This window comes from Asparagus officinalis, unplaced genomic scaffold, assembly GCF_001876935.1.
Source record: "Asparagus officinalis unplaced genomic scaffold, Aspof.V1 AsparagusV1_Un11, whole genome shotgun sequence".
Classification (NCBI taxonomy): Eukaryota; Viridiplantae; Streptophyta; class Magnoliopsida; order Asparagales; family Asparagaceae; genus Asparagus; species Asparagus officinalis.
Genome location: NW_017972277.1, coordinates 114,657 through 142,262, shown reverse-complemented (window position 1 = coordinate 142,262; position 27,606 = coordinate 114,657). Strand labels below are relative to the sequence as shown.

The 27,606-nt window shown below is 36.3% G+C and overlaps 1 protein-coding gene across 1 annotated transcript in view; it reads left to right on the top strand.

The window, feature by feature from the left end:
* LOC109827056 (probable inactive purple acid phosphatase 2) overlaps nt 1-17,381 on the top strand; it is an 18,044-nt gene extending 663 nt beyond the window's left edge. The window contains 2 exon segments of the mRNA XM_020394020.1: nt 1-99; nt 15,827-17,381. The exon segment at nt 1-99 is cut by the window's left edge and continues 11 nt beyond it. Coding sequence (XP_020249609.1) covers nt 1-99; nt 15,827-17,071 — 1,344 coding nt within the window. The 3' untranslated portion in view covers nt 17,072-17,381.
* The last annotated feature ends 10,225 nt before the right edge of the window (nt 17,382-27,606 follow it).

Below are 27,606 nucleotides of genomic sequence, written 5' to 3'. Positions count from 1 at the left end.
GATTATCCGGCGAATGCGAGCATCGGGTGGCGGGATCCCGGGTTCATTCACGATGGGGTCATGAAGGGGCTGGAGAGAGGGAGGAAGTACTATTATCAGGTGAGCTCATAGAGGTTATGACAGTTTTTGTCTCTAAAGTTTTTACTTGTCATGAAATTAGAATTTGAGCTCAAACTTTTCTAGGGAAGTTGAAGAAAGCTCAAAACTTGACCTACTTTTAGTATTGAGTTAAATGGCGCTTTAGTGTTCTAAAGTTTGACAGATTTTTAACTTTTGAGACCATCTCCAACCACCCTCTATATCTCCAAAATCTCCAAATTTGGAGAGTGGAACCTCTCCAACCACTCTCCAAATTTGGAGATCTCCAAATTTGAGTGGGGAGAAAATATGGAGGGTCTCTCCATAACCCTATTCATGATTTTTTAATTACAATTTTGCCATTTTTAACTATTTGATTTCTTAAAATTTACCACTTTGCCATCCTTCTTAGTAATTTAAATTAGATGTTTAATTTCAAATAAATATAGTTAAAAAATTATTAATCTAATATTTGAAATCATTATATATTTGGAAAGGGCTCGTTGAGATCTTTAAAATGAAACTAAGATTAATTTATTTTAGTATTATTATAAAATTATTAATTTTTAAATTAAATAAATAAGTATCAGACATGAAATTTAAAATACGGGGATCTATTTAACTCGCTCCATAAAAAAGTACAAGCATAAATTACAATATTTAAATTACATTCCTTCGTTGCCGTGCTTCTGCCATAAATGTTCAATTAGTGCGTTTCGAAGCATAAAATAAGCTTCCCTATCTTGAATCTTCCTATGTCGATCAAAGAATCGTTGGAATCGTTCGGCATCATCAATATCTATCTCTTCAGGTCTTGAAATTTCGTCATGAACAATAATCTCTGGTTCTGCATCGCGTTCATCCTCCACAGTCATGTTATGTAGTATAATACAAGCAGTCATTATGTCGTGTAGTCTCCGCTTGTCCCAAAAACGTGATGGTCCCTTGATAATGGCAAATCGTGACTGAAGAACACCAAAAGCCCGCTCTACATCTTTTCGATATCCTTCTTGCATAGCAGCAAAAAGCTGCCTCTTAGGCCCTTATGGTTAGGATATTGTTTGTACAAGAGTAGACCATTTGGGGTATATCCCATCGGCCAAGTAGTAACCTGTATCATAATTCTTTCCTAAAATACTATAATTAGCAGGAGGAGAAATACCTTGTGCTAGTTGGTTAAACAAATTTGAAGATTGCAGTACGTTAATATCATTGTTAGATCCTGGTAATCCAAAAAAAGAATGCCATATCCATAAGTCATATGAGGCTACTGTCTCTAGAATCATTGTTGGGCCTCCGTGACGTCCCGAGTACTGTCCCGCCCAAGCCGTTGGATAGTTTTTCCATTTTCAGTGCATGCAGTCTAAACTGCCCAACATTCCCGAAATTCCGCGCTCTTCTCCTTTCCTTAGCAACCGTGCAATGTCACCCGTAGTGGGATACCTCAAATATTCATTTCCAAACACCTCTATAACTGCCCGACAAAACCTCTTCAAGCATTGGATTACGGTTGACTCACCAATCCTATTATATTCGCCGGTACTATCCGCTCAAGTTCCATACGCTAACATGCGTGCGTTGCTATTACTTTTTGTAAAGTCGATAATCCTAATACACCAAGACCATCTCTCTTCTGCACAAAGTAGTTGTCGTGTTCTTTTACTGCATTGACAATGCGAAGGAATAGATCTCGTCGACATCGAAACCTTCTGCGAAAAAGAGCATCCCCATATGTGGGTTTCTCAGAAAAATAATCGTGCCAAAGTCGAGAGTTACCTTCTTCTCTTCCTCGATTGATCACCACATGACCAGGAATCGATCCTTTACGTTTTCGTTCTCTGCTCTCTTGAAGACGACGAGCCAATATTTTCTTCAAGACTTCATCTCGCTCCTCCTGCTCAGCCAGTTCATTCTCCCAGTCTTGAAAGCAAAGATCGAGGGTCTCTCCATCAGAGGAAGAAAAAGAGTGGTTCCAAGATGACCATTCTCCAAAGCTCATATTTTATTGTATGAAGAGAAAAGAGTTGTGATATATTGAGTTTTGTATTTAGAGTTCATATATTTAAAGAGTTGTGAAAGATTCCCACCATCACCTCTCGTCGGGTGATGTTTCCAAGAGCTATGTCCAGTCATGTCAATATTGAGTCTCGTGCTTGTCTTCTTGCAATCACTAGATTCCCACCATCACTTCTCGTCGGGTGATGTTTCCAAGAGCCATGTCCAGTCATGTCAATATCGAGTCTCGTGCTTTTCTTTCAATCATCAGATTCCCACCATCACCAAACGTCGGGTGATGTTTCCAAGAGCCATGTCCAGTCATGTCAATATCGAGTCTCGTGCTTGTCTTCTTGCAATCACCAGATTCACACCATCACTTCTCGTCGGGTGATGTTTCCAAGAGCCATGTCCAGTCATGTCAATATCGAGTCTCGTGCTTGTCTTCTTGCAATCACCAGATTCCCACCATCACTTGTGCTCGTCAGGAGACGTGTATTATAAATAATGGTAGCTTATCCCATACTTTTGTCCACCAATCTTTCTTCATCCACTATGACATCTGTTCGAGGAAAATCATTCAGTAACCAAGAAGATCAGTTCTTGTGCTTGGCATGGCTTGAAATTTCTCAAGACCCAGTCTCAGGCACATGTCAAAAGAAAGATAAGATGTGGGAAAGGATCACAGCAGTCTTCCATGAAAAGGTAGGTGATAAACAACGGTCACCAAAGTCTCTGGAATGTCGTATGGACGCAATTAAGAAGGCAGCAAACAAATTTCGGGGTTGTGTTCGACAAATCGAGCGACTGAATCCAAGTGGAGCTTCTGAAATCGATATAGTAAGTATATATTTTTACTATGGATTTTATAATATCATTTTCAACTGTCTAATATTTTTTGTTTGTAATTTTGTTAGTTGACTCAAGCTAGAATCATGTACGGAGAAGATGTTAAAGAAAAGAAAGGATTTCAATTCGATCATGTTTGGACGATCCTCAAGGATGCCGAGAAATGGGCTGACCCTAAATCCAATCATGCAGTTGGGAGCATCTCTGAAGGATCAGAGTCGAACACGGAGAGAGAAAGTTTTGTTAACATGAGTGATGGCCTGTCTCCCACGGACAGCCCAGCAAGTCGTCCTGTTGGAAGAAAGAAAGAGAAGGCAAAGAGAAAAATTTCGGCGGAGTTTAGTTATGAGAAGGGAATTATTAAGAGTATGTAAGAGATGGATGCTAAACGTGAAATGAGCAGGGAAAAAATGGAGCGATTGATGATAATGAAACTTGAAAAGAGATGGATGCTAAACGTGAAATGAGCAGGGAAAAAATGGAGCGATTGATGATAATGAAACTTGAAAATAAAAAGATAAAATTAGAATTAAATGAGCAGGGAAAAAATGGAGCGATTGATGATAATGAAACTTGAAAATAAAAAGATAAAATTAGAATTGCGAGCTAGAGAAGTAGTGTAACAGCCACCCCAAGTTATAAAAAAAATGTATAAAAAAAAAACTTACTGTTCAATATCATGCGCTTCCTCATTACGCCGCTCACGTGATACGACACTAATTTTTAAAAAAAAAAATTCCTCTCTTTTCCACTCCGTAATCTCTCTTTTTCACACCGTAATCCCGATAATCCCGATAGCTTTTCTCCCTTTCGATACCGACAACACAGCTTTCAGCTTAAAAAGGGAAGAAGGGGGGAAGAATTCGTGTAAAAAAAAGAAAGAAAGAAAACGAGAGAGACAGAGAGAAGAAGCTGGAGGAAGAGGAAGGTGACAGTGGGAAAAGAAAAGGGGATTTTATTTGAAAATCAAGCAAATTGAAAGGTATAGTTACTCCCTTGTTTGATTTCTTTGATTCCTTTGATTTCTTCGAACTGATTTAGATTTCTTAAGGAATTTGAAAAAAAAAAAGAAAAAAAAAGAAAATACTAACCTTGATCCGGCGGGAGTTCGTCGCCGACCGCTCCTGGTCACCGGTGATTACCTGTTGCCGGAGGGAGAAAGAGGAACACGAGAGAGAGAGAGGAAGATAGTGAGAGAGAGAGATCGAAAGAGAGAGAGAGAAAAGAGAACCGAAAAAAAATGAAGAAAAAAAAATGACAGAACGATCTCTGAGAGGAAGGAAGAGATAAGGGAGTTTTAATTAAATAACAAAATTATTTTAGGACCCCTGAAAGATTTTTAGTTTGTATATAGGTCTAAATAATAAAGAGGAATAAAAATATCCTTTAGACCCCTGAAAATTTAAAAGTTTGTAAATAACCCTAATAGAAAATTCAAAGAACATATATAAATAGGATAATTTCTTATAGACCCCTGTTATTTGTTTTATTTACAAATAAGTCCAATTTGAAGAATAATAGATAACTTTTGGGACAGAATTAAGTTGTTATAAAACCTTGCCTTATCATAATTTAACAGTAAACCCATATCTACCATATTTATAGATTTTAATTATTATATTAAAAATTGTTGGCTCTAGAAAAAAAAAATGATAATAAAATTAGAAACAACTTCAGAAAAAATCCTAGAAATTAAGAAACCTTAGTAGTATACCCAAATAGTATGCACATGAAATCTTTTGTATTAGATATTTATACATCTTGAATGATTATAGGTTTGATCAAGGAGTAGATTTTCTTGGAGTACTGTTCTCCAAATTATTACAAGATCTGTTAAGGTGAGTAGAATTCTTATCATTGGTTATTTTCTATTATGTATTATTTAAATAGAAATGTTATTTTGTATAGAGAAATGATGGATCAGACATGTTACTCTGTTCGTTTATAAGAATTGTTAACAAAATTGAATTGATAGCTATTTATCTTTTACAAGATAAATATTGTTAGTATATGAGGCTATTAGAAAAATATCAGTTACTGTTCAAATGCATTTATCGAAGAACACTAGTTGAAAAAGAAAATTTTTATATTCATTTAGATTCATGAATATTCTAATTTCATGAAATTGATATGAGAAAAGTTTGCAAATGTGTTCAAGCATTTACAATGCTTTCATATAAGTGAAAGTTGTTGTAAGTGATTCTTTGAGAAAAAAATGTGTTATCCTCAGAAGTCCACTATGGAGTGAAATGATTTGTTTAAGCCTATCATATGGTATTGAATGTACCGATCAGTGTTAAAGTGGCCTTCGGGCAAAAGTGGCCTCCGGGCAAAAGTGGCCTTCGGGCAACCTATGGTAGTGCTAGGTACATTCTGTTCCCGGGTTGACTTATAGTGATTCGATGCGCATTCCCATGCTACTGGGCTATAATTTTCGTAGCCTTAGTGTGATAACTGAGGAAATTTTGTAATTGTGGATTTAGCTTGATATCTACAAATTTAAAAGTATTTAGTATTCATTTGTATTATTTCTTAAATTATGAATATTCCTTGCTATTCTTAGAAACTTTCTCATTTGAAATAATTATGCATCTCTCAATTGTTCTTTCTTAAATTTTATTATTAATAAATTCTCAAACTTGACTGATCCGCTAATGATAAGCTTTCTACTCACTGAGTGTAAACTCACTCTCAAACTTGACTGATCCGCTAATGATAAGCTTTCTACTCACTGAGTGTAAACTCACCCCGTTGTTTTTCAATCTTTTTCAGATGAAAATTAGATAGCTTTATCGAAGCCTCGAAGCTTTGGAACATGAGAAGAATGTTTTAGAGTGTTTGGTGTTGAAGCTATAGTCATGCTAGTCATGCTATTATGCATATGTAATAAGAGTCTTCTGACTCATTAGAGTTAACTTGTTATAATATGGTTTTGCTCTGAGACTTCTTTATTTGTCAAATAAGCTTCTTGTAAAATGAAGTTTATTATAATGTGGAAGTGCACCGCAGGCTTAGCATGTGCTTTATGCACGTGTTGTTGTAAAATGAAGTTTATTATAATGTGGAAGTGCACCGCAGGCTTAGCATGTGCTTTATGCACGTGTTGTCGCTGTCATGCATCTCAAAATTAGCTGCGCATTTTAGGGGCGTGACAGTTATGGTATCAGAGACAAGCCAATCGGAATTATGAGAGCTAAGTGCTATACGGCACAAAGTGCTACGTCGAGAGGACGGGAGCCACCTCTTGAGGCCGTAGGAGCCACCTCTAGAATCTCACATGGATGGTACGGTCTTGGGTGATATGATTTGGCGCAACGAGGACGTTGCGAGTTTAAGTGAGGGAGATTGTAATACCCCAACCCTTGAGAGGGTGATGTGATTAGTATTGATAGATTTGATTAGAATACTCATACCATCAAGATGCATCTTTTTTTCGGGAACCCAGCTCTTAGAAACTCCAAAGTTAAGCGTGCTTGGCCTGGAGAAACCCTGATATCCGCAATCTGATATGAATTTTGATCATCCGATATTTCCCCGATATCCGATATTTAAAACCTGGATAACAAGTTCACTCTAATGAGTCAGAAGACTCTTATTACATATGCATAATAGCATGACTAGCATGACTATAGCTTCAACACCAAACACTCTAAAACATTCTTCTCATGTTCCAAAGCTTCGAGGCTTCGATAAAGCTATCTAATTTTCATCTGAAAAAGATTGAAAAACAACGGGGTGAGTTTACACTCAGTGAGTAGAAAGCTTATCATTAGCGGATCAGTCAAGTTTGAGAATTTATTAATACTAAAATTTAAGAAAGAACAATTGAGAGATGCATAATATTTCAAATGAGAAAGTTTCTAAGAATAGCAAGGAATATTCATAATTTAAGAAATAATACGAATGAATACTAAATACTTTTAAAATTGTAGATATCAAGCTAAATCCACAATTACAAAATTTCCTCAGTTGTCACACTAAGGCTACGAAAATTATAGCCCAGTAGCATGGGAATGCGCATCGAATCACTATAAGTCAACCCGGGGACAGAATGTACCTAGCACTACCATAGGTTGCCCGAAGGCCACTTTTGCCCGGAGGCCACTTTTGCCCGAAGGTCACTTTAACACTGATCGGTACATTCAATACCATATGATAGGCTTAAACAAATCATTTCACTCCATAGTGGACTTCTGAGGATAACACATTTTTTTCTTCTCAAAGAATCACTTACAACAACTTTCACTTATATGAAAGCATTGTAAATGCTTGAACACTTTTGCAAACTTTTCTCATATCAATTTCATGAAATTAGAATATTCATGAATCTAAATGAATATAAAAATTTTCTTTTTCAACTAGTGTTCTTCGATAAATGCATTTGAACAGTAACTGATATTTTTTTAATATTCTCATATACTAACAATATTTATCTTGTAAAAGATAAATAGCTATCAATTCAATTTTGTTAACAATTCTTATAAACGAACAGAGTAACATGTCTGATCCATCATTTCTCTATACAAAATAACATTTCTATTTAAATAATACATAATAGAAAATAACCAATGATAAGAATTCTACTCACCTTAACAGATCTTGTAATAATTTGGAGAACAGTACTCCAAGAAAATCTACTCCTTGATCAAACCTATAATCATTCAAGATGTATAAATATCTAATACAAAAGATTTCATGTGCATACTATTTGGGTATACTACTAAGGTTTCTTAATTTCTAGGATTTTTCTGAAGCTTGTTTCTAATTTTATTATTATTATTTCTTTCTAGAGCCAATAATTTTTTAATATAATAATTAAAATCTATAAATATGGTAGATATGGGTTTACTATTAAATTATGATAAGGCAAGGTTTTATAACAACTTAATTCTGTCCCAAAAGTTATCTATTATTCTTCAAATTGGACTTATTTGTAAATAAAACAAATAACAGGGGTCTATACGAAATTATCCTATTTATATATGTTCTTTGAATTCTCTGTTAGGGTTATTTACAAACTTTTAAATTTTCAGGGGTCTTAAGGATATTTTTATTCCTCTTTATTATTTGGGCCTATATACAAACTAAAAATCTTTCAGGGGTCCCGAAATAATTTTGTTATTTAATTAAAACTCTCTTTATCTCTTCCTCTCAGAGATTTTCTTCATTTTTTCGTCTCTTTTCTCCACTCCATCTCTTCTCTCACTACTTGCCTCCTCTCCGTTCCTCTTTCTCCCTCCGGCAACAGGTAATCACCGGCGACCAGGAGCGGTTGGCGGCGAACTCCCGCCGGATCAAGGTTAGTATTTTCTTTTTTTTCTTTTTTTTTCAAATTCCTTAAGAAATCTAAATCAGTTCGAAGAAATCAAAGAAATCAAACAAGGGAGTAACTATACCTTTCAATTTGCTTGATTTTCAAATAAAATCCCATTTTCTTTCCCCACTGTCACCTTCCTCTTCCTCCAGCTTCTTCTCTCTGTCTCTCTCATTTTCTTTCTTTTTCTTTTTTTTTACACGAATTCTTTCCCCCTTCTTCCCTTTTTAAGCTGAAAGCTGTGTTGTCGGTATCGAAAGGGAGAAAAGCTATCGGGATTACGGTGTGGAAAAGAGAGATTACGGAGTGGAAAAGAGGAATTTTTTTTTTAAAAATTAGTGTCGTATCACGTGGGCGGCGTAATGAGGAAGCGCATGATATTGAACAGTAATTTTTTTTTATACATTTTTTTTATAACTTGGGGTGGCTGTTACACACTCCCCTCCTAATAAAAAGTTTCGTCCTCGAAACTTAACGTACCTTAATGTATAAAGAGCTCGGGGTATTTCTCTCGCATGGAATCTTCAGTTTCCCAAGTAGCTTCTCGTTCTGAATGATTCTTTCATTGTACTTTCACATATTTGATGGTTCGACGCCTAAGTACTTGTTCTTTAAAATCCACGATGCGCTCAGGTTTCTCCTCATATGTCAAGTCCGGTTTGAGCTCCACTGGAGATAATTCGATTATCTCATTAGCAAGGTTTTAAATATCGGATATCGGGGAAATATCGGATGACCAAAATTCATATCGGATTGCGGATATCGGGGAAATATCGGGGATATGTGGTAAATATCGGAATGTCATAATGAATGTTTGCATACATAGTATAATGCATTAAAATATAATCTCAACATATGTAATGAAATTCCACGATGCGCTTAGGTTTCTCCTCATATGTCAAGTCCGGTTTGAGCTCCACTGGAGATAATTCGATTATCTTATTAGACTCTCGGATGAACTTTCGCAGCATCGATACGTGAAATACGTCATGTATTCCAGATAGAGATGGCGGTAATGCTAATTTATATGCCACTGGACCAATCCTTTGCAGAATTTCAAAAGGACCAACGAATCTAGGACTTAACTTCCCTTGGATTCCAAATCTTTTCACTCCTCGGGTAGGTGAAACCTTCAAGAAAGCATGATCGCCCACCTGAAATTCTAATTCTCTTCTTCTTTGGTCAGCATAACTCTTCTGACGACTTTGTGCTGTGCGAAGGCGTTCCCGCACTAATTGAACTTTATCAATTGCTTGCTGTATCAACTCTGATCCAATAAGTTTTCTTTCTCCAACATCGTCCCAATAGACAGGAGACCTACACTTTCTTCCATAAAGAAGTTCATATGGTGCCATTTGAATACTAGTTTGATAGCTGTTATTATATGCAAATTCTGCTAGGGGCAGATAATCTTCCCATGATCCTCTCATTTCTAGTACACAACACCTCAGCATATCTTCCAGTGTCTGAATTGTCCTTTCTGATTGGTCGTCCGTCTGTGGATGGTACGCTGAGCTAAAATTTAGTTTAGTTTGTAGAGCTCTATGTACACTTTTCCAATATTCTGATGTGAACCTAGGGTCTCTATCTGATACTATTAAGATGGGCACTCCATGCAGTCTCACTATCTCCTTGATGTATAATTTAGTCAGCTTTTCTAGTGAAAATTTCATATTGATAGGTAGAAAGTGCGCTGACTTAGTTAATCGATCAACAATCACCCATATAGCATCATTCTTCTTCAAAGTCTTGGGAAGGCCGGTGATGAAATCCATGGTGATCTTTTCCCACTTTCACATCGGTATGTCCAAATTTTGAACTAAACCAGCTGGTCTTTGGTGTTCAGCCTTTACTTGTTGGCAAGTAAGACATTCCGAAACATAAATAGCAATTTCTCTCTTCATGTTATTCCACCAATAGATTTCTTTTAAATCTTTATACATCTTAGTTGATCCAGGATGCATAGTATACAGAGAGTGGTGCGCTTCTTTCAGAACCTTCTTCTTTATCTCTGGTATATCAGGCACACAAATTCTATTTCCAAACATCAAAGACCCATCTTTATGTATTTTAAATTCTCTTCGAGAACCTTCTTCCACCTCTTTCTTTATCTTTACTAGGTGAGGATCCTTATGTTGGTTTGCTTTAACTTCATCTATCAAAGAAGGTGGTATCACCATATTGGCTAATTGAACTCTAATTTCAATTCCAGTACGATCCAATTCCTCCAATATTTTTCTTTGAGAAGTAACTAAATATGCTAGATTGCATGTATTCTTGCGGCTCAAGGCATCAGCAACAACATTTGCCTTGCCAGGGTGATAATTGATGGTAATGTCATAATCCTTTAGAAGCTCCAACCATCTTCTTTGCCGCAAATTTAACTCCTTTTGGGTGAATATATATTTCAAACTCTTGTGGTCAGTATATATTTCACAATGTTCACCATATAAATAATGTCTCCAAATCTTTAGAGCAAACACTACTGCCGCCAGTTCCAGATCATGAATGAGACAGTTCCAAATATTAATTTTCCCCTTACAACCCTGATTTGATACTAATATATTACCCCCAGGTGTACTAACAAGTAATTCTTGTTGTAGGGTATCACATGGTAGTTTGTTTTTCTTAACAAACTGTGCAGCAATAAAGGAATGCGAAGCTCCAGAATCAAATAGTATTCGAGCAAAAGTAGAAAATATAGGTATAATACCTGACACCACATCATTATTCGCCAGAGCCTCTTGCTCGGTTATAGAGTAAACTCGTGCCTTCACTTGAGGACGCTGATCACGTTGAGATGTATTTTGACCTGATGTTTCATTCAACTTAGGACAATCTGCAATCTTGTGATCCTTTTGGCCACACCTCAAACAAGCACCTGTAACTCTCCAGCAATTTTTAGCTTCATGATTAGGCTTGTCACAAATGGTGCATCTCATCGACTTCTGATTCATAGTCTGCTTTCCTTTTAAATCTCCACTGTGTCTTTTGTTTTGCCAGTTCTTGTTGTGACCTCCACGTCCGTCCGATCTGAACCTCTTCTTCATATTATCATTCTTGTGATTATCAACTGAGAAGATTTCTTTTCGTTCCTTTTCAATTACTAAAGCTTTCTTTAATACTGCTGCATAAGTAGGGAGTTCAAATGAGCTCACTTGAAATCTTATCTGGGGTTGCAGACCCTCCTCAAAACGACGTGCTCTATCTTCTTCTGTTGTAACAAATTGTGGTGCAAACTTGGATAGATAAGTAAATTCCTCCTCATATTCAACTACAGTCTTATCATTTTGCTTCAGCTCACGGAATTCCTTCTCCTTCTGCTGGCGAACAGTCTTTGGAAAGTATTTCTCATAAAAGACTTTCTTAAATTCTTCCCAAGACAATTGGTCAGCACCATCTCCCAAAATCCTCTGCTGCATTTGCCACCAGCCATATGCACGACCTTTTAACATATATATTGCATAAGCCACTTTTTCTCCATCAGGACACTTCGTATAAGTAAATACTTTCTCCATCTCTGTGATCCAGTCTTCAGCTACCATAGGATCAACACTTCCTTCGAAGGTAGGCGGTGTCAACCTCTTAAATTCCGCCATACCACTTCGTAATCGAGGATAATCAACGTCTCGAGCGTCTTGCTGTTTGCTAAGTTGTTGCTGCTGATTTTGCATTATAGTGGTGAGATTTTGCATCATCTGCAACATAACATTGGGGTCCATTTGATTTTCTTCGGAACCAGATCCACGTACATTTCTACCACCAAGATGCATCTTTTTTTCGAGAATCTAACTCTTAGAAACTCCAAAGATAAGCGTGCTTGAATTGGAGAAATTTGTAATACCCCAACCCTTGAGAGGGTGATGTGATTAGTATTGATAGATTTGATTGGAATACTCATACCATCAAGATGCATCTTCTTTTCGAGAACCCAGCTCTTAGAAACTCCAAAGTTAAGCGTGCTTGGCCTGGAGAAATTCTAGGATGGGTGACCCCCTGGGAAGTTTTCCAGGGAGCGCGTGAGTGAGGACAAAACGTGCTGAAAAGACATGTGGTGGTTTGTGAGGCCAGTCCATCAGATCTATCAATACTAATCACATCACCCTCTCAAGGGTTGGGGTATTACAAGTAGAACAACGTGACCAACAATTAGCTCTTCAGCGTGAAAGCGAGGATAGACAAATTATGTTGACTGATCTCAGTAACATCGTTGATCAAAGTGAACATGCTTACTATCAACAAAAAAAAAAGGAAATTATGAATAGAAAGGAATATAGAGCTCCATCATTCGACTATGGATTTTCCTCCAGAGGGCCAAGAGGATTTTATGATCTTCTTAGAGGAGTTGTAGGAGGACAAAACGAATATGAATTTCCCACTGGAAATCAAGGAGGATTTTCTCAATTTGCGGGCGAAGCTGGTTCTGTAGGAAGAAATGAATATGGTGGTTCTTCGAGAGATCGGGATGGAACCAGTAGTTATAACGATAATGACCTGCCAGAATTTTAATTGTCTCTTATCATATTTTATGTTTGAGGTTTATGTTTGCGACCTATGGTATGTTGTATTAGAGGTTAATATTTGCTTTCTTGTTCTATCGATGTATGCTTTCACTGTTATTTCAGAATTTCTTCTTTTTTAATATGTTGTATTGCAGTATTAATATTGGGTTCATTTTAAAGCTCTCATCGACACCTTTATAATGTTATAATTTTTTCCCAAATAAATTATTAACAATAAAATTATTAACGTAAACTATATCCAACATTCTTTAATTTATATGGCTTTTTGACAAAAAAAAAAAAGAAAAACATTTGGAGAGTGGGTTGGAGCAACCCTCCAAATTTCACCCTCCAAATTGGAATATTCCTAGAATATTCCAATTTGGAGGGCCAAATTTGGAGGGTATGGTTGGAGATGCCCTGACACCGTGAAGTTTGAATTTGAAGGAAAAGAAACACCAAAGTTTCAACACTTTTAAGTGTAATACCTCACCATTCAGAATTCTGTTTAAAACAAATGATTCTCACGGGTATATTCATGATGGAGTCATGAAGGGTTTGGGGAAGGAGAGGGAGTGTTGTTATCAGTTGAGCTGACAAAGGTCGAATTTTTATGAAGATTGTGATAGGCTCTGGTTTTAATGTTTGCATTTATCATGAAATTTGGAACTAGAATAAGCAAGCACCAAACTTTTCTCCAAAAGGTGAAGAAAGCTCAAAGCGACCACCACCGTTGAACATATATTAGCAGTCACCCATCTATTCATGAGGGAAGGGGTTATCTGCAATTTGTCCTTCCCGAGATGGCAACCCCGTTGATGTTAAGTGCAGTAAACAAGTTTGTGAAAATTGCTACGGAAGATATGGATGAGTGGGTTATATGCAACTTATCCTGTTTTCTAATTGGTGTATAGTTAATATTATCATATGTTACTTACAAAAAACTAGTTGAATTGTAGCAAGTGATGCTTGGAGATCCGGATCCACTTAATTGGCTACTAGGGTGTCTATGCTCTAATTTATATTAGAACTTTTCCGTATCAATCTGGTTTTGTTGGTGTCTCTGATAGCATCCTACTCACAGGCAATTTAGTTATAGCAATCATTAACTATTTTGCTAACTGTAGTCTATAGTTTTCATTATGTTTTAATAGGAAATAGACAGTATCAATCAATTCGTTTGTTTGATTTATTAGCTTACTTCTTATAATCATATAAATTTTTTGTTGTATAAATAGGTGCTGTTACAACTTTTTTATGAATTGTAAAGTTTTATTGTGCTATATTAAGCTGCATTGGCCTTCCATTGCTTGTCATAAACCTTTTTTCAGTAGGTTAAGGTTGAAAGGGCTATAAGTATATCAAAATTATTTATGGTGTATGTTCATTATCAACATGTTGTTTATTTGTTACCTGATTAGCTAATTGTTGATAATTATGATGCTATTTGAAATTATTTGGGACAGTTATCTATTATTTATATTTTGATGTAGTTTCTTATCAGAGCAGGAATTTAATTGATTAGTTGATTATTTTAAGTATTAAAAGTATTATTTGATACATATTGTTTATTGATGATGTGGTGCTAATTGATGTGGCAAGAGAATGGATGATTTCAAAGGCAGAGAGAATGAAACTTTTGAGACAGGTAAGTAGGAAAATTCTCAAGATAGGATAAGGAATAAACACATCTAGAAAAAGCTCGAGTAAGCTTCAATTGAGATTAGAACGAGGAAGAATTAACAGTGGCAATAAATGCATCGATTAGGAAGCAATAGGACAGATTTTAGCTAATTGAGCAACAAGGACGATGTGTAGACCTAAAAGAAGAGACAAGGATATACAGATATTGTTGCATTTCTGTTAAGGGGGTAGGTCTTCCTTATTGAAGGTAAGTGGAGGAAAGGATTTCTGCCACTATGTTGGTCTTATGTATGTTGCCAAAGGAAGAAGTCTAGGCAAAGTTCAAGTAAATGATGCGCAAATGTTACATTAAGTTTAGTATTGGTGAGGCAAGTTGTGGGACCGTGATGGATCATCTAAGAGCAGTTTGAACCGCTAGGCCTGAGTTCAACATGCATGAATTGACTTGTCACATAAGGTTAAAATTCAAGAATTTCATATTTTTTTTAAATGTGGTCCTTTGAATCTTCAATTGGATTTGACGTTAGGCTCTACATGAAATTTGTAGTGTTGTGTTGCTGTCCTATTTCTTGAGGCTCTTGAGGCATGAATTTTTAGTGTCTGAATCCTTTTGGTTTCCTCTTGTCTTTTATGCCTATAATGTTCCTCATTTGAGTCCTAGGTGCATTGTGGCTGACTACTTCTTGTTATTCATTTTTCCATGATAGGTCTTGGTTTTCCCTAGTTATCTGAATCGATTAGTCCTGTCTTCCTGTCCTTTTAATGAGTTGAATGATTCAATAATGTGTTTAAAAGAAAGTCACAAAGTGAATGTCGCATGCAAAACCTTAAAGCTGAACAACTTCTTGCGTGATGAGCGCTAGAATTAATCTAATGTGAACTGGAAGAGAAATTGAAATGACTTTAGGAGAATGTTTAAACCAGAAAATCATGTACTATCACGTTAGGGTTGTATATAATAGGTATGTCTTATTATTTAGTTAGCATAAAGATTTTTCGGGCATTTAAGCATTTGGCTTGTTTTTTATGCCTGTTCCAACTTTTATTACTGGGCTATGTAGGTGGATGCTGAAACATATTTTATTTTGTTCGATGTTAGCTCACCAAAATTGATCTATCTTGGTTTAACGACATTAATTACTGTCCATGGAAAAGTGAACTCTGTTAGATTTGATTATCTACTGTTTCATTGATCTATCCTGGTTATATGTTGTATTTCTTCTTTTTATTAGATATCAAAATTATTAAATCAACATCAGGTTTGCACAAGATTTTCCACTTAAATTTCTTCCGTTTGCTTATTTTATGACATTTTCTTAGGCTGCCGATATCTCTCATAAGTTGTTGTAGTTACTCTTCCTTTTGTTGCAAACAGTCATATGCCAATAACTCTGTACGAATATTCTGTTATCTCTGTTCAAATAATATATGTATCTAATCACAGGTTGGCAGCGAAGCAAATGGTTGGAGTTCTATCCACAGCTTCATTTCTCGTGACAATGATGCAAATGAGACAATTGCTTTCTTGTTTGGAGATATGGGAACTGCTGTCCCGTACTCAACCTTTTACCGCACACAAGACGAGAGCAGATCAACCGTGAAGTGGATCCTCCGCGACCTCGAGAATCTTGGCGATAAACCCGCATTCATTTCTCATATCGGAGATATTAGCTATGCAAGGGGCTTCTCGTGGATTTGGGATGAATTCTTCAATCAAATAGAACCAATAGCATCCAAAACTCCGTATCATGTTTGCATAGGCAACCATGAGTATGATTGGCCACTACAGCCATGGAAGCCATCATGGGCTTATAGTGTCTATGGAAAAGATGGTGGAGGTGAATGTGGTATTCCATACAGTCTCAGATTTAAAATGCCTGGAAACTCGTCATTGCCTACAGGAACCGGAGCTCCCGATACTCAAAACCTTTACTATTCTTTTGATGTTGGAGTTGTTCATTTCCTCTACATGTCGACGGAAACTAACTTTCTGAAAGGCAGCGATCAGTACAATTTTATTAAAGCTGATCTAGAAAGGGTAAACAGAAATAAAACACCCTTTGTTGTTGTTCAAGGCCACCGTCCAATGTACACAACTAGCAATGAAATCAGGGATACTGCAATGAGAGAGAAAATGTTGGAGAATTTAGAATCACTGTTGGTGGAAAACAATGTGACCCTTGCATTATGGGGTCATGTTCATAGGTTCGAGAGGTTTTGTCCTATGAAAAACTACACTTGTGTCGATGTATCCTCAAACTTTACAAGTCATGGAGGATCTCCTGTTCATGTGGTAATTGGAATGGGTGGTCAAGATTGGCAAGCGAGCTGGGAACCAAGATCGGACCATCAAAATGTACCAATTTACCCTCAACCTCTAAGGTCAATGTATCGTGGGGGTGAATTTGGATACACAAGACTTTTTGCCACGAGGGAGAAACTGACACTTGCCTATATCGGGAATCATGATGGTCAGATGCATGATGTAGTGGAAATATCATCAGGGCTTGGTTTAAACGTTGGGGTTAAAGAGGAAGTTGTTGAAGCTAAATATACAACGTATGCTATGGGGGCGAGTGTTTTGATTCTTGGTGCCTTTATTGGGTATTTTATAGGGTTTATAACCCGCTGCAGAAGAGATTCTACACCGAAGAACACTTGGACTCCCGTGAAGAGTGATGAAACATGAACGTTTTCATGAGTTCTTCATTATGCTAATTTCTGAAGTTCTATATACTGGATTTGCCACAACTTCGTATCGCTATGGCTAGATACGTATTAATCCTGTACATTGAGTTTATATTTTTATTTTCCTCACTTGGCCTGGATCTGTACCATACAGACTGCATATAGTGTAAGAAGTGTTTAAATATCTGGAAGTGCATTTATATACGATATAGATTTTGTAAATAAGTGAGCCATTGAAAATGAGATTTTGTACTTCTCATAAAATTTCTCATACTTATCGAGCATAATACATGTATATAACCATTTGGATAGTACTTGTCCTGGAGAAGTTCTGACGTGCTCGGCAAATTCTTCTACTGATTGATGATCTCTCTTTTTTGCCGACTTGCATTGTAAAATAAATAACTTTGTGTAACTTGTGATCTATATAGTGCTGGGAGCTTGTGATCATGGATACACCATAAGAAAAGAACACTTTGATCATGCTTTATTCCTTAGTATGATAGAAAAATACTACAACTAGGAGAATGATAGAAAAATACTACAACTAGGAGAAACTTCTATTCTTTGATAAAGAACGTGTGTGTTTCATGACAAGGAGATTATTTACCTGTCATCTGAGACACGGACCATTTGTGTTCAACAAATTATCAGGTTTTATGCTCTTTTATGGCTTTTCTATTTTGATTCTGAGAATATATTTTATGCTTTTTGGTCATGGTCATTACTTCTGATAACCTAAGATTTAGTCCCATATTGGATATTGATTGAGTGATAAATGGTTTATAATGTAAGTTTAAGGACTCAAGTATGATTAGTTAATTTAGCAGTGGATTGAACAAACCATGTGTCACTCCTTGGGTCCTAGTGCTTATATCATGCCAACAAATTCATGGGCCCACGAGGCTAGGTGCTACATCTCATGAATGCGATGAGAGCCACCTCTAGCTCTCATTGGAGCTACCTGTAGAGTCTACATTGTCTCCCAGTTAGGGGTGCATTCGGTCTAGATACGGCTCGGATATGATGTTTACCATATTCATATCCGCTTACCCATCTCGGATACAGATACGGATATACTTCGGTAAGGAAAATTCATATCCATACCCACTAAAATCGGACACGGTTACGGATATATACATGCAGATATATAAGCGAATATGCATATGGATACAAAACGGATATGAGAAAACTAGATAATATTGAGAAAAATATAGTTCATGTGATACAAAAGAGTTCGTTAATATGCTCATTATTACTAAAAAGTTAAGCTTAGACATCTTGATCATCAAAATTAACCACAAATTCATAATCTAAGAATTAAAACTATCATAAGAGTATGACTAATATGTATTCGGATATTTCGGATACGGTTACAGATATTTCACCACAAAACCATATTCGTAATCATATCCTATCGGTTATAGATTTGAGTAACCATATCCATATTCGTTATTAAGGCAGGGTTAGCACCTATCGGATATTTCCTCGGATACAAATGCGGTTTAGCACCTCTACTCCTAGTGATCACGAGATAGCGATGAGGATGTCACATAATTAAGGCAGGGTGATTGTGAAGCCCCCAACCTTTACCCTACATCCTCTTCGTGTAATTAAGGTTGGGTGATTGTGAAGCCCCCAACCTTTATCCTACATCGAGTAGTGACATTAATTTGATTGTGTTATAAGGTAAGCATTGAGATTCAAGTGCAACATCTGCTAGTCGATTTTGCTAGCGGTTTGAGCCAAACAATACACTACACTTAGTGGTTCATATGTCTTAGTTCCTATGAGTCAAGTGCAACACTGACTAGTCACTTTTTATAGTGGATTGAGCCAAATCATATGTTGCACTCAGTGGGTCACACTGCTTATATCGCCTCAACGGGCTCGTGGTCCCCGGGCGTGACAAGTAATATCACAACAATTAGCCAATTGGAAATGTAGAGTTGAATGTTATGCAGGACTAGGGATAGCAAAATTGACCCAAACCCATTTGCTCATCCATACCCACCCACTAAATGACCCATCCAAACTCATCCATTTGGTTAAATGGATCATAAATGGGTCGATATTGTTTCTATTAAAGATAAATGAGTTATAAATTAGTGGGCTATTACTCGGCCATTTGCCCATTTAGATGAGTATTCTTTCAAAAATATCCTCAAAGTTTTAACAATTACAAAAAAGTACTTTTAAAAGTTTACAATTATAGAAAACACCTTAAAGGTAAACTAACGACTAACACACATAATATTAGGAAATAACCAACAGCCCTTATATTTTTGAGATTTGGAAAACATACCCTTAAAATTTAAAATATTATAAAAACACTCTCAAGAGTTAAAATTACAAAAAAAATCTCAAGACTTTCTAACCTCACAAATGACACATGAAATCATGAAATTTCCAGTAGGCCCATATAAATTTGAAATTTGCAAACAACACCCTCAAAGGTTTAGAAAATAAGAAAAACACTCCTAAATGTTTAGAATTATAAAAACCACCCTGAAATTTAAAACCCTACAAATAACATATGAAATCCAAAAATTACTAGTAGCCCCCTATAAATTTAATATTTGTAGAAAAGACCTTCAAATTTTAAAAAATTGCAAAAAAACACCCTCAAGAGTTCAAAATTATATAAAACTCTCAGAATTTTCTAAACTTGCAAATGACACATGAAATCTGAAATTTTCCAACAATCCCTTATAAATTTAAAATTAAAAAAACACTCAAAATTTTAAAATTATAAAAAACACCCTCAAGGGCTTAGAATTACAAAAACCACCCTAAAATTTCAAAACCTATAAATGACACATGAAATCTAAAAATTACCAACAGCCTTCTATAAATTTATAATTTATAGAAAACACCCTCATAGTTTAAAAAATTACAAAAAATACCCTCAAGAGTTCAAAATTATATAAAACTCTGTGAGTTTTCTAAACTTACAAATGACACATGAAATCTAAAAAAAATCAACATTCCCCTATAACTTTAAAATTTGCAAAAACACCCTCGATGTTATGGAAAATACAAAAACAACCTCAATGGTTTAAAATTTAGTAAAACCGCCTTGAAATTTCAAGACCTACAAATAACACATGAAATATGGAAATTGTGACAAGTCCCCTGTAAATTTGAAAATTGCTAAAAAAACATCCTTTAAGTTTAAAAATTATGAAAAACATCCCTAAGTTTGAAATGTACGAAGCACAACCATAAAAGATGCTTGTAATTTCTAGATTTGTAGTGTGTTTATGTCCATGTTTTGGAATTGTTTGGTGTTTTATGCAATTTTTGAAATTTTAAGGGTGTTTTTTGCAAATTTGGAACTTTGAGTGTATTTTTTGGAAATTTCAAATTCACAAGGGGATGCTAGAGATTTCCAAATTTCATTTGTCATTTGTAAATTTAGAAAATTCTGAGAGTTTTATATAATTTTGAACTCTTGAAGGTATTTTTGTAATTTTTAAACTATCAGGTTATTTTTTGCAAATTATAAATTTATAGGGGGCTGCTGGTAATTTTTAGATTTCATGTGTCATTTGTAGGTTTTGAAATTTCAGGGTGATTTTTTTAATTCTAACTTTAAAACGTTAAGGGTGTTTTTTGTAAATTTTAATTTTATAGGGGACTGCTAGAGATTTTTAGATTTCATGTGTCATTTGCAAGTTTAAATAATTTTGGGAGTTATAATTTTGAACTTTTGAGGGTGTTATTTGTAATTCTTTAAACTATGAAGGTGTTCTCTACAAATTATAAATGTATAGGGTGCTGCTAGTAATTTTTAGATTTCATGTGTCATTTGTATGTTTTGAAAATTTAGGGTGGTTTTTATAATTCTAAACCCTTAAGGATGCTTTTCATATTTTTTAAAGTGTTGAGGGTTTTTTTGCAAATTTTAACTTTATTTTGGGGGACTGCTAAAATTTTTTAGATTTCATGTGTCATTTGCAAGTTTAGAAAATTCTTAGACTTTTTTGTGATTTTGAACTCTTGAAGGTGTTATTTGCAATTTTTAAACTTTGAGGGTATTTTTTGTAAATTATACATTTATAGGGTACTACAAGTAATTTTCAAATTTCATGTGTCATTTGTATGTAGGTTTTGAAATTTTGGGATAGTTTTTGTAATTCTAAACCCTTCAGGATTTTTTTCATAATTTTAAAAATGTTAAGGGTGTTTTTTTGCAAATTTAAATGTATAGGGGACTGCTAGAAAATTTTAGATTTCATTTTTTATATGTATTTTATGATTTTTTTTTTTTGTAATTGAACTCTTGAGGGTGTTATTTATAATTTTTTAAACTATGAGGTGTGTTTTTTTGCAAATTTTAAATTTATAAGGGCTGTTAGAAATTTTTAGATTTCATGTGTTATTTATAAGTTTAGAAAATAGATCCCTAAATTTTTTTATATAAAAAAATTCAATAGCTAAATGGGTTATTGGGTCACCCATGGACCATGCATTTAAAAAATGAGTGCGTGAGAAGTGACCTATTTAGCAAATGTTAAACAGGTCATAAATGGGCAAATGTGCATAAATGTGCCTACACATTTATGACCCAACCAAAATCACCCATTTGACAGCCTTATGCTGAACTAAGTGCTACATTGCGTGAGTGCGGTGGGAGCCACCTGTGGAGTTCACATCGCCTAACAGTGAATACTAGGACGATCCAATTGACATGACAAGATGATGATATCACGTAATTAAAGTGGGGTGGCTGTGACAACCCAAGATTTAGTCCCGCATTGGATATTGATTGATTGGTTTATAATATAAATCTAAGGAGTCAAGTGCAACATTGACTAGTAAATTTTGGTGGTGAATTGAGTCAAATCATGTGTTGCACTCTATAGGTCTTAGGGCTTACATCCTCCAACGGGTTCGCGAGTGTGACATTACTATTTCATACACAATTAAGCTTTCCCAATCCATGTATTCAAATTGCATCTTTCATGTACTACTTTCCAGCAAGATGAGCTAGCATTCTCCTTCTCTTCTCTTTTGGAATGAAACAACTAAATTGATGGCCTAAGGATCTCGAATTCAAGATAAGGTGGAATATGCTCTTATCCTTGAACTACAAGGCTTATTCTTCAAAAATGCTTGAATTCTCAAACTTTGAGGCATTCAACTTATTGTTAATGTGAATATCAGGTGCTACTTGATTTATTATGGATTTTTTTTTATAATTCTCGCTAACATATACACGTCAATTTGATGTAAGAGACCCGTGTGCTTCAAGAACATTTCAGCTTACTGTATGAAGTTCTACAGCCCTGCTTTTTAACTCACGGCTGCCCAACTCGCGGGCGGCTCGCAAGACCGAAAACAGGGGGGTGGGCCCCCCTGTGGGGGGAAGTTCTATCATCTTTCTGGCTAGCATAATTTTGGTTTGGTGTCAGTGATGAAGCATTTTCATTACTTTGAAGTTCTTAAAGTAATTTTGGCATGTTTCCTTAGAGAGAAGTTGTGATGACTGACTTCTACTATCTGAAACCTTAACCCCCCCTCCCCCCAAATCACCCAAAACATTTAATCATCTAAACCATATAAAATGTAGGAATTCTGTAATAATCGTGGTTATCTAGATGCACATGTGTAAACACACAACAAAATAAACATGAGGCTTGGACACGCACAACGCGCACCATTCAACCTACTACTCGGGATTCTAGTGTTGATATTATCTCTGAGATCATAAAGATGCTAGGTTAGGGACCATAACCCCTTATTTATAGATGTTGTACTTTTGTAATTTAGCCCCTCAATAAATCACAATTACAACCTGGTATCTGCACATATAACCCCATGATTATATTTAAATACCCATTAACCCAACTTAATTGATCACTTTAGTGGGTTATCCTGAAAGATAGCAATACACATTGATTAATCATATGTGCCCACAAATAGATTTATTAGATTAAATCCAACAATCTCCCACTTGGGCACCATATGATTCCTTAAACTGTGTATAACCTTATGAGCTCAAAAATTGCTATCACTGAAATGGTATTTCCGAACAATCTCGTCCATTGACTATATCAATATAGGATCAAAGCGGCCTTCGTCACATTTATCGTGACTCGACCCATCAATGGTCACATATACCAATACAATCAAACGACATAGATCAATCATGGATGTGCAGCATGAAAATTACATGCAATGTGATCAGTACATGTCTATTTTCAACTGGTCCTCCTTAGTGAGGTCAAAACCAAACATAATGTAACAGAGTGTCTTAACTGAATACTTTATTCTGATCAGACAATACAACCAAACATAAAGCACCACAAATACAAACTCCCACTAAAACATAATATCCTCAAATAATACCACACCCATATGAGCAGTATGCTCATGAAAGACCTTAGGTGGCAATCCCTTAGTAAGAGGATCAGCTATCATGGAGTTTGTCCCAATGTGCTCTATGGATATCTGTCCACTCTGTACCCTTTCTTTCACAACCAGGAACTTAATGTCAATATGTTTTGACTTAGTTGAGCTCCTGTTGTTATTGGAATACATTACTGCAGATTTATTGTCACAATATAACCTTAGTGGTCTTTCAACATTTTCCAAAATGCGCAGTCCCGTGACAAAATTTCGCAGCCATATTCCCTGATTGGATGCCTCATAGCAAGCTACAAATTCTGCTGCCATAGTGGAGGAAGCTACTAGTGTTTGTTTGACACTTTTCCATGATATAGCTCCTCCTGCTAACATATAAATGTAGCCTGATGTAGACTTCCTGCTATCTTGGCATCCAGCAAAATCAGAGTCCGAATACCCAATGACCTCTAATTTCTCTGATTTTCTGTATGTGAGCATGTAATCTTTTGTTTTCTGAAGATACCTCATAACCCTTTTGACTGCTATCCAATGATCCATACCAGGGTTGCTTAAGTATCTGCCTAACATCCCAACAATGTACGCAATATCCGGACGCGTACATACCTGAGCATACATTAGACTTCCTACAGCCGAAGCATAAGAAATCTTCTGCATTTCTTGAATTTCAAGGTTACCTTTAGGACACTGATTGAGACTAAACTTGTCTCCTTTAGCAACAGGGGTGTCTCCTGGTCTGCAATCTTGCATGCCAAACCTTTTAAGTACCTTATCGATATAGCTCTTTTGTGATAATCCAAGAATACCCCGAGAGCGATCTCGATGTATCTGGATCCCTAATATAAAAGAGGCGTCCCCAAAATCTTTCATCTCAAAATTCTTTGATAGAAGTCTCTTGGTTTCGTGCAACATGCCTATATCATTAGTGGCAAGCAATATGTCATCGACTTACAGAACCAGAAAAATATACTTACTCCCACTGAACTTGTGATATGCACAGTCATCAACAATGTTCATCTCAAAACCGAACGAGATAATTATTTGTTGAAACTTATGATACCATTGACGAGGAGCTTGCTTGAGTCCATAGATAGATTTCCTTAATTTGCATATCATATTCTTTGGGTTTCCTGACACAAAGTTTTCTGGTTGCACCATATAGATCATCTCATCAATGTCGCCATTGAGAAATACAGTCTTAACATCCATCTGATGTAACTCAAGATCATAATGAGCAACAAGTGCCATGATTATTCTGAAAGAGTCTTTCGATAAAACCGGAGAGAAAGTCTCTGTATAATCAATGCTTTCCTTTTGAGTATAGCCTTTAGCCACAAGACGTGCCTTAAACCTCTCCACATTACCGTTTGCATCCCGCTTGGTTTTAAAAATCCATTTACAACCAATTGGTTTTGCACCTTCTGGTAACGGGACAAGTTCCCAAACATTATTGCCTTGCATAGACTTGTACTCTTCATTCATGGCATCAATCATTGTTGAGAGTTAGAACTTTTCATGGCCTGAAGGAAGTTGATTGGATCATCTTCCAACATTCCATTATTTTCCTCATGTTCTTGGAAGTTGATTGGATCATCTTCCAACATTCCATTATTTTCCTCATGTTCTTGGAGAAATACAATATAATCATCCGGAATAGCATTTCTCCTTTCTCTCGTGGATCTCCTTAATGGCACTGGTTCTTGAGGTTGTTGAGTTTGTTCTTCTGGAACAGGGAGTTGTTCAACATTTTCAACATTGTCATCTTGAGGTTTCGGATTTACTTCTTGAGTAACAACAGGTATAGGAACCTGAATATTGTCAAAAGTAACTGTATGGATTGGATCTGAAGCCAATTCCTCCTCAAAACTAATGTCTCTAACCTTATTTCTCCCCACAAACTCAACATCCTCAAAGAATGTTGTTGTTCATGTCTCAAAAATATTCCTTAGTGTGGGATCATAAAACTTATAGCCCCTAGAGCGTTCAGAGTACCCAATAAAGTAGTTGTTAACTGTTTTGGAGTCTAATTTCTTTTCATTTAGCCTATAAGGCCTTGCCTCAGCTGGACATCCCCAAATATGTAAATGCTTTAAACTGGGCTTTCGACCAGTCCAAAACTCATAAGGTGTTTTAGCGCAACTGCTTTACTTGGTACTCTGTTCAGAATGTAAGCTGCTGTCTTAAGTGCTTCTCCCCAGAGTGACTATGGTAAAGAAGAATGAGCAAGCATACTTCTTACCATATCCTTAAGAGTCATGTTTCGTCTTTCAGCTACACCATTCATGCTAGGTGAACCTGGCATAGTGTACTGTGGGATGATACCACATTCCTCTAGGTATCTAGCAAATGGTCCTGGACGTTGTTCACCTGAACCATCATATCTACCGTAGTACTCACCACTACGATCAGATCTAACGGTTTTAATTCTTCTATTGAGTTGATTCTCAACTTCAGCTTTATAGGCTTTGAACATGTCTAGAGACTCAAATTTTTTATGAATGAGATATAGGTACCCATAACGTGAGTAATCGTCTATGAATGATACAAAATATTGTTGACCATTCCAGGATTCCGTAGGGAATGGCCCACAAATATCCGTATGTATCAATTCTAAGACATCCGAAGATCTGTTGACACATAATCTCTTCACTTTGGTCTGTTTTCCCTTGATACATTCAACACATATGTCGAAGTCCGAAAAATCAAGTGAATCCAAAATGCCATCAGACACAAGACGCTCAACTCTATCTTTTGAGATATGACCCAAGCGCTTATGCCATAATGTCGCCGAATTTTCCTTATTTAATTTACGCTTAGTACCACGTGATTCCACATGCAAGGATTCATTATAAGAAGTAATTGTATCAAGCAAATATAGGTTGTCATAAGTACTTAAGTAACTGGTTCCCACAACATTTGAATTAAAAGATAAACTGTCACGCCCCGCTTCCCAAAATACACGGGAACCGGAACGTGAACAAGCCCGCGACGTATTAGACTGGGAAGAGATAAGTGCTAGACCCCGTCTTCTCAATCTAATACGCTAAGCGTCTGGAAATAAAACAATGCGAAGTCACAGGTCCCCGATCACACATAGCAAGAATATAATAGACAAACTCAGAATAAAAAATACATATCACAATGAATAACATCTGAGACATAATATTCGGGTCAAACATGCCCTTATACAAACTATCTGAATGAAATACTGGAGAATATAAAATACAATGATCACGCGGGAAAGGAATTGCTACAAAAGCAAACTGGAAGAAATAACTAAGCTCGATTCTTCTTCTGCTCTGTCCGCTAGACACTCCTGCTGAGAATACTCTGCTCTGGCATATCTCCAAGCTGAACCTGTTCTTCTCCTAAGTCTGACGTACACCAGAGAAAACAGGTGTACGTCAGGTGCATGACGCACGGCAAGACCCGACCCCACAAAGAAAATAGAACGAACGGAAATCCAATGCGAAAAACGATACGATAATAGAAACAACAAAAGAACGTACAACTGAAATCCACAAATCAACATGAGAATACTACTAAATCATGATAACATAAAAACATCCAGAATCGATCAGGTAACGGGATCATGCAGCTAGCGATCAGTCTAATCACCCAAGTCACAAGGGCATACAATAGATGGAATGAATACTTAAAAATCTACAACAAGAGACGTAGTACGTCGAGCGAAATAATCCAAACAAGGAAACCCTCATGTATATACCATATGTCTCGAATTGTAAATAATTAAATATTAATCCCGATCTATGTATGAAAAGAACAACAACTGGACTACCTCTCACAAGAATTCATACCTAGCCAAGAAGTAACTAACTATCTCATCACTCATCTCAAATAATCAACAATCTCAATATCCCTGCTCCTCAGACCCACCCCAGGCCGAAACAAGACGCTGGCGCGAGCCTGGATCTCGATATCACCTCACCTCAGACCCACCCCAGGCTGAAACAAGACACTGGCATGAGCCTGGAAAATAATCAATAATCTCGATAACACTGCACACCTCAGACCCACCCCAGGCCGAAACAAGACACTGGCGCGAGCCTGGAAAACAAATAATAATCACAATATCACATCACCTCAGACCCACCCCAACGCTACACAGGAATATCGTTGGTGCGAGCCTGGAATAATCAACAATCA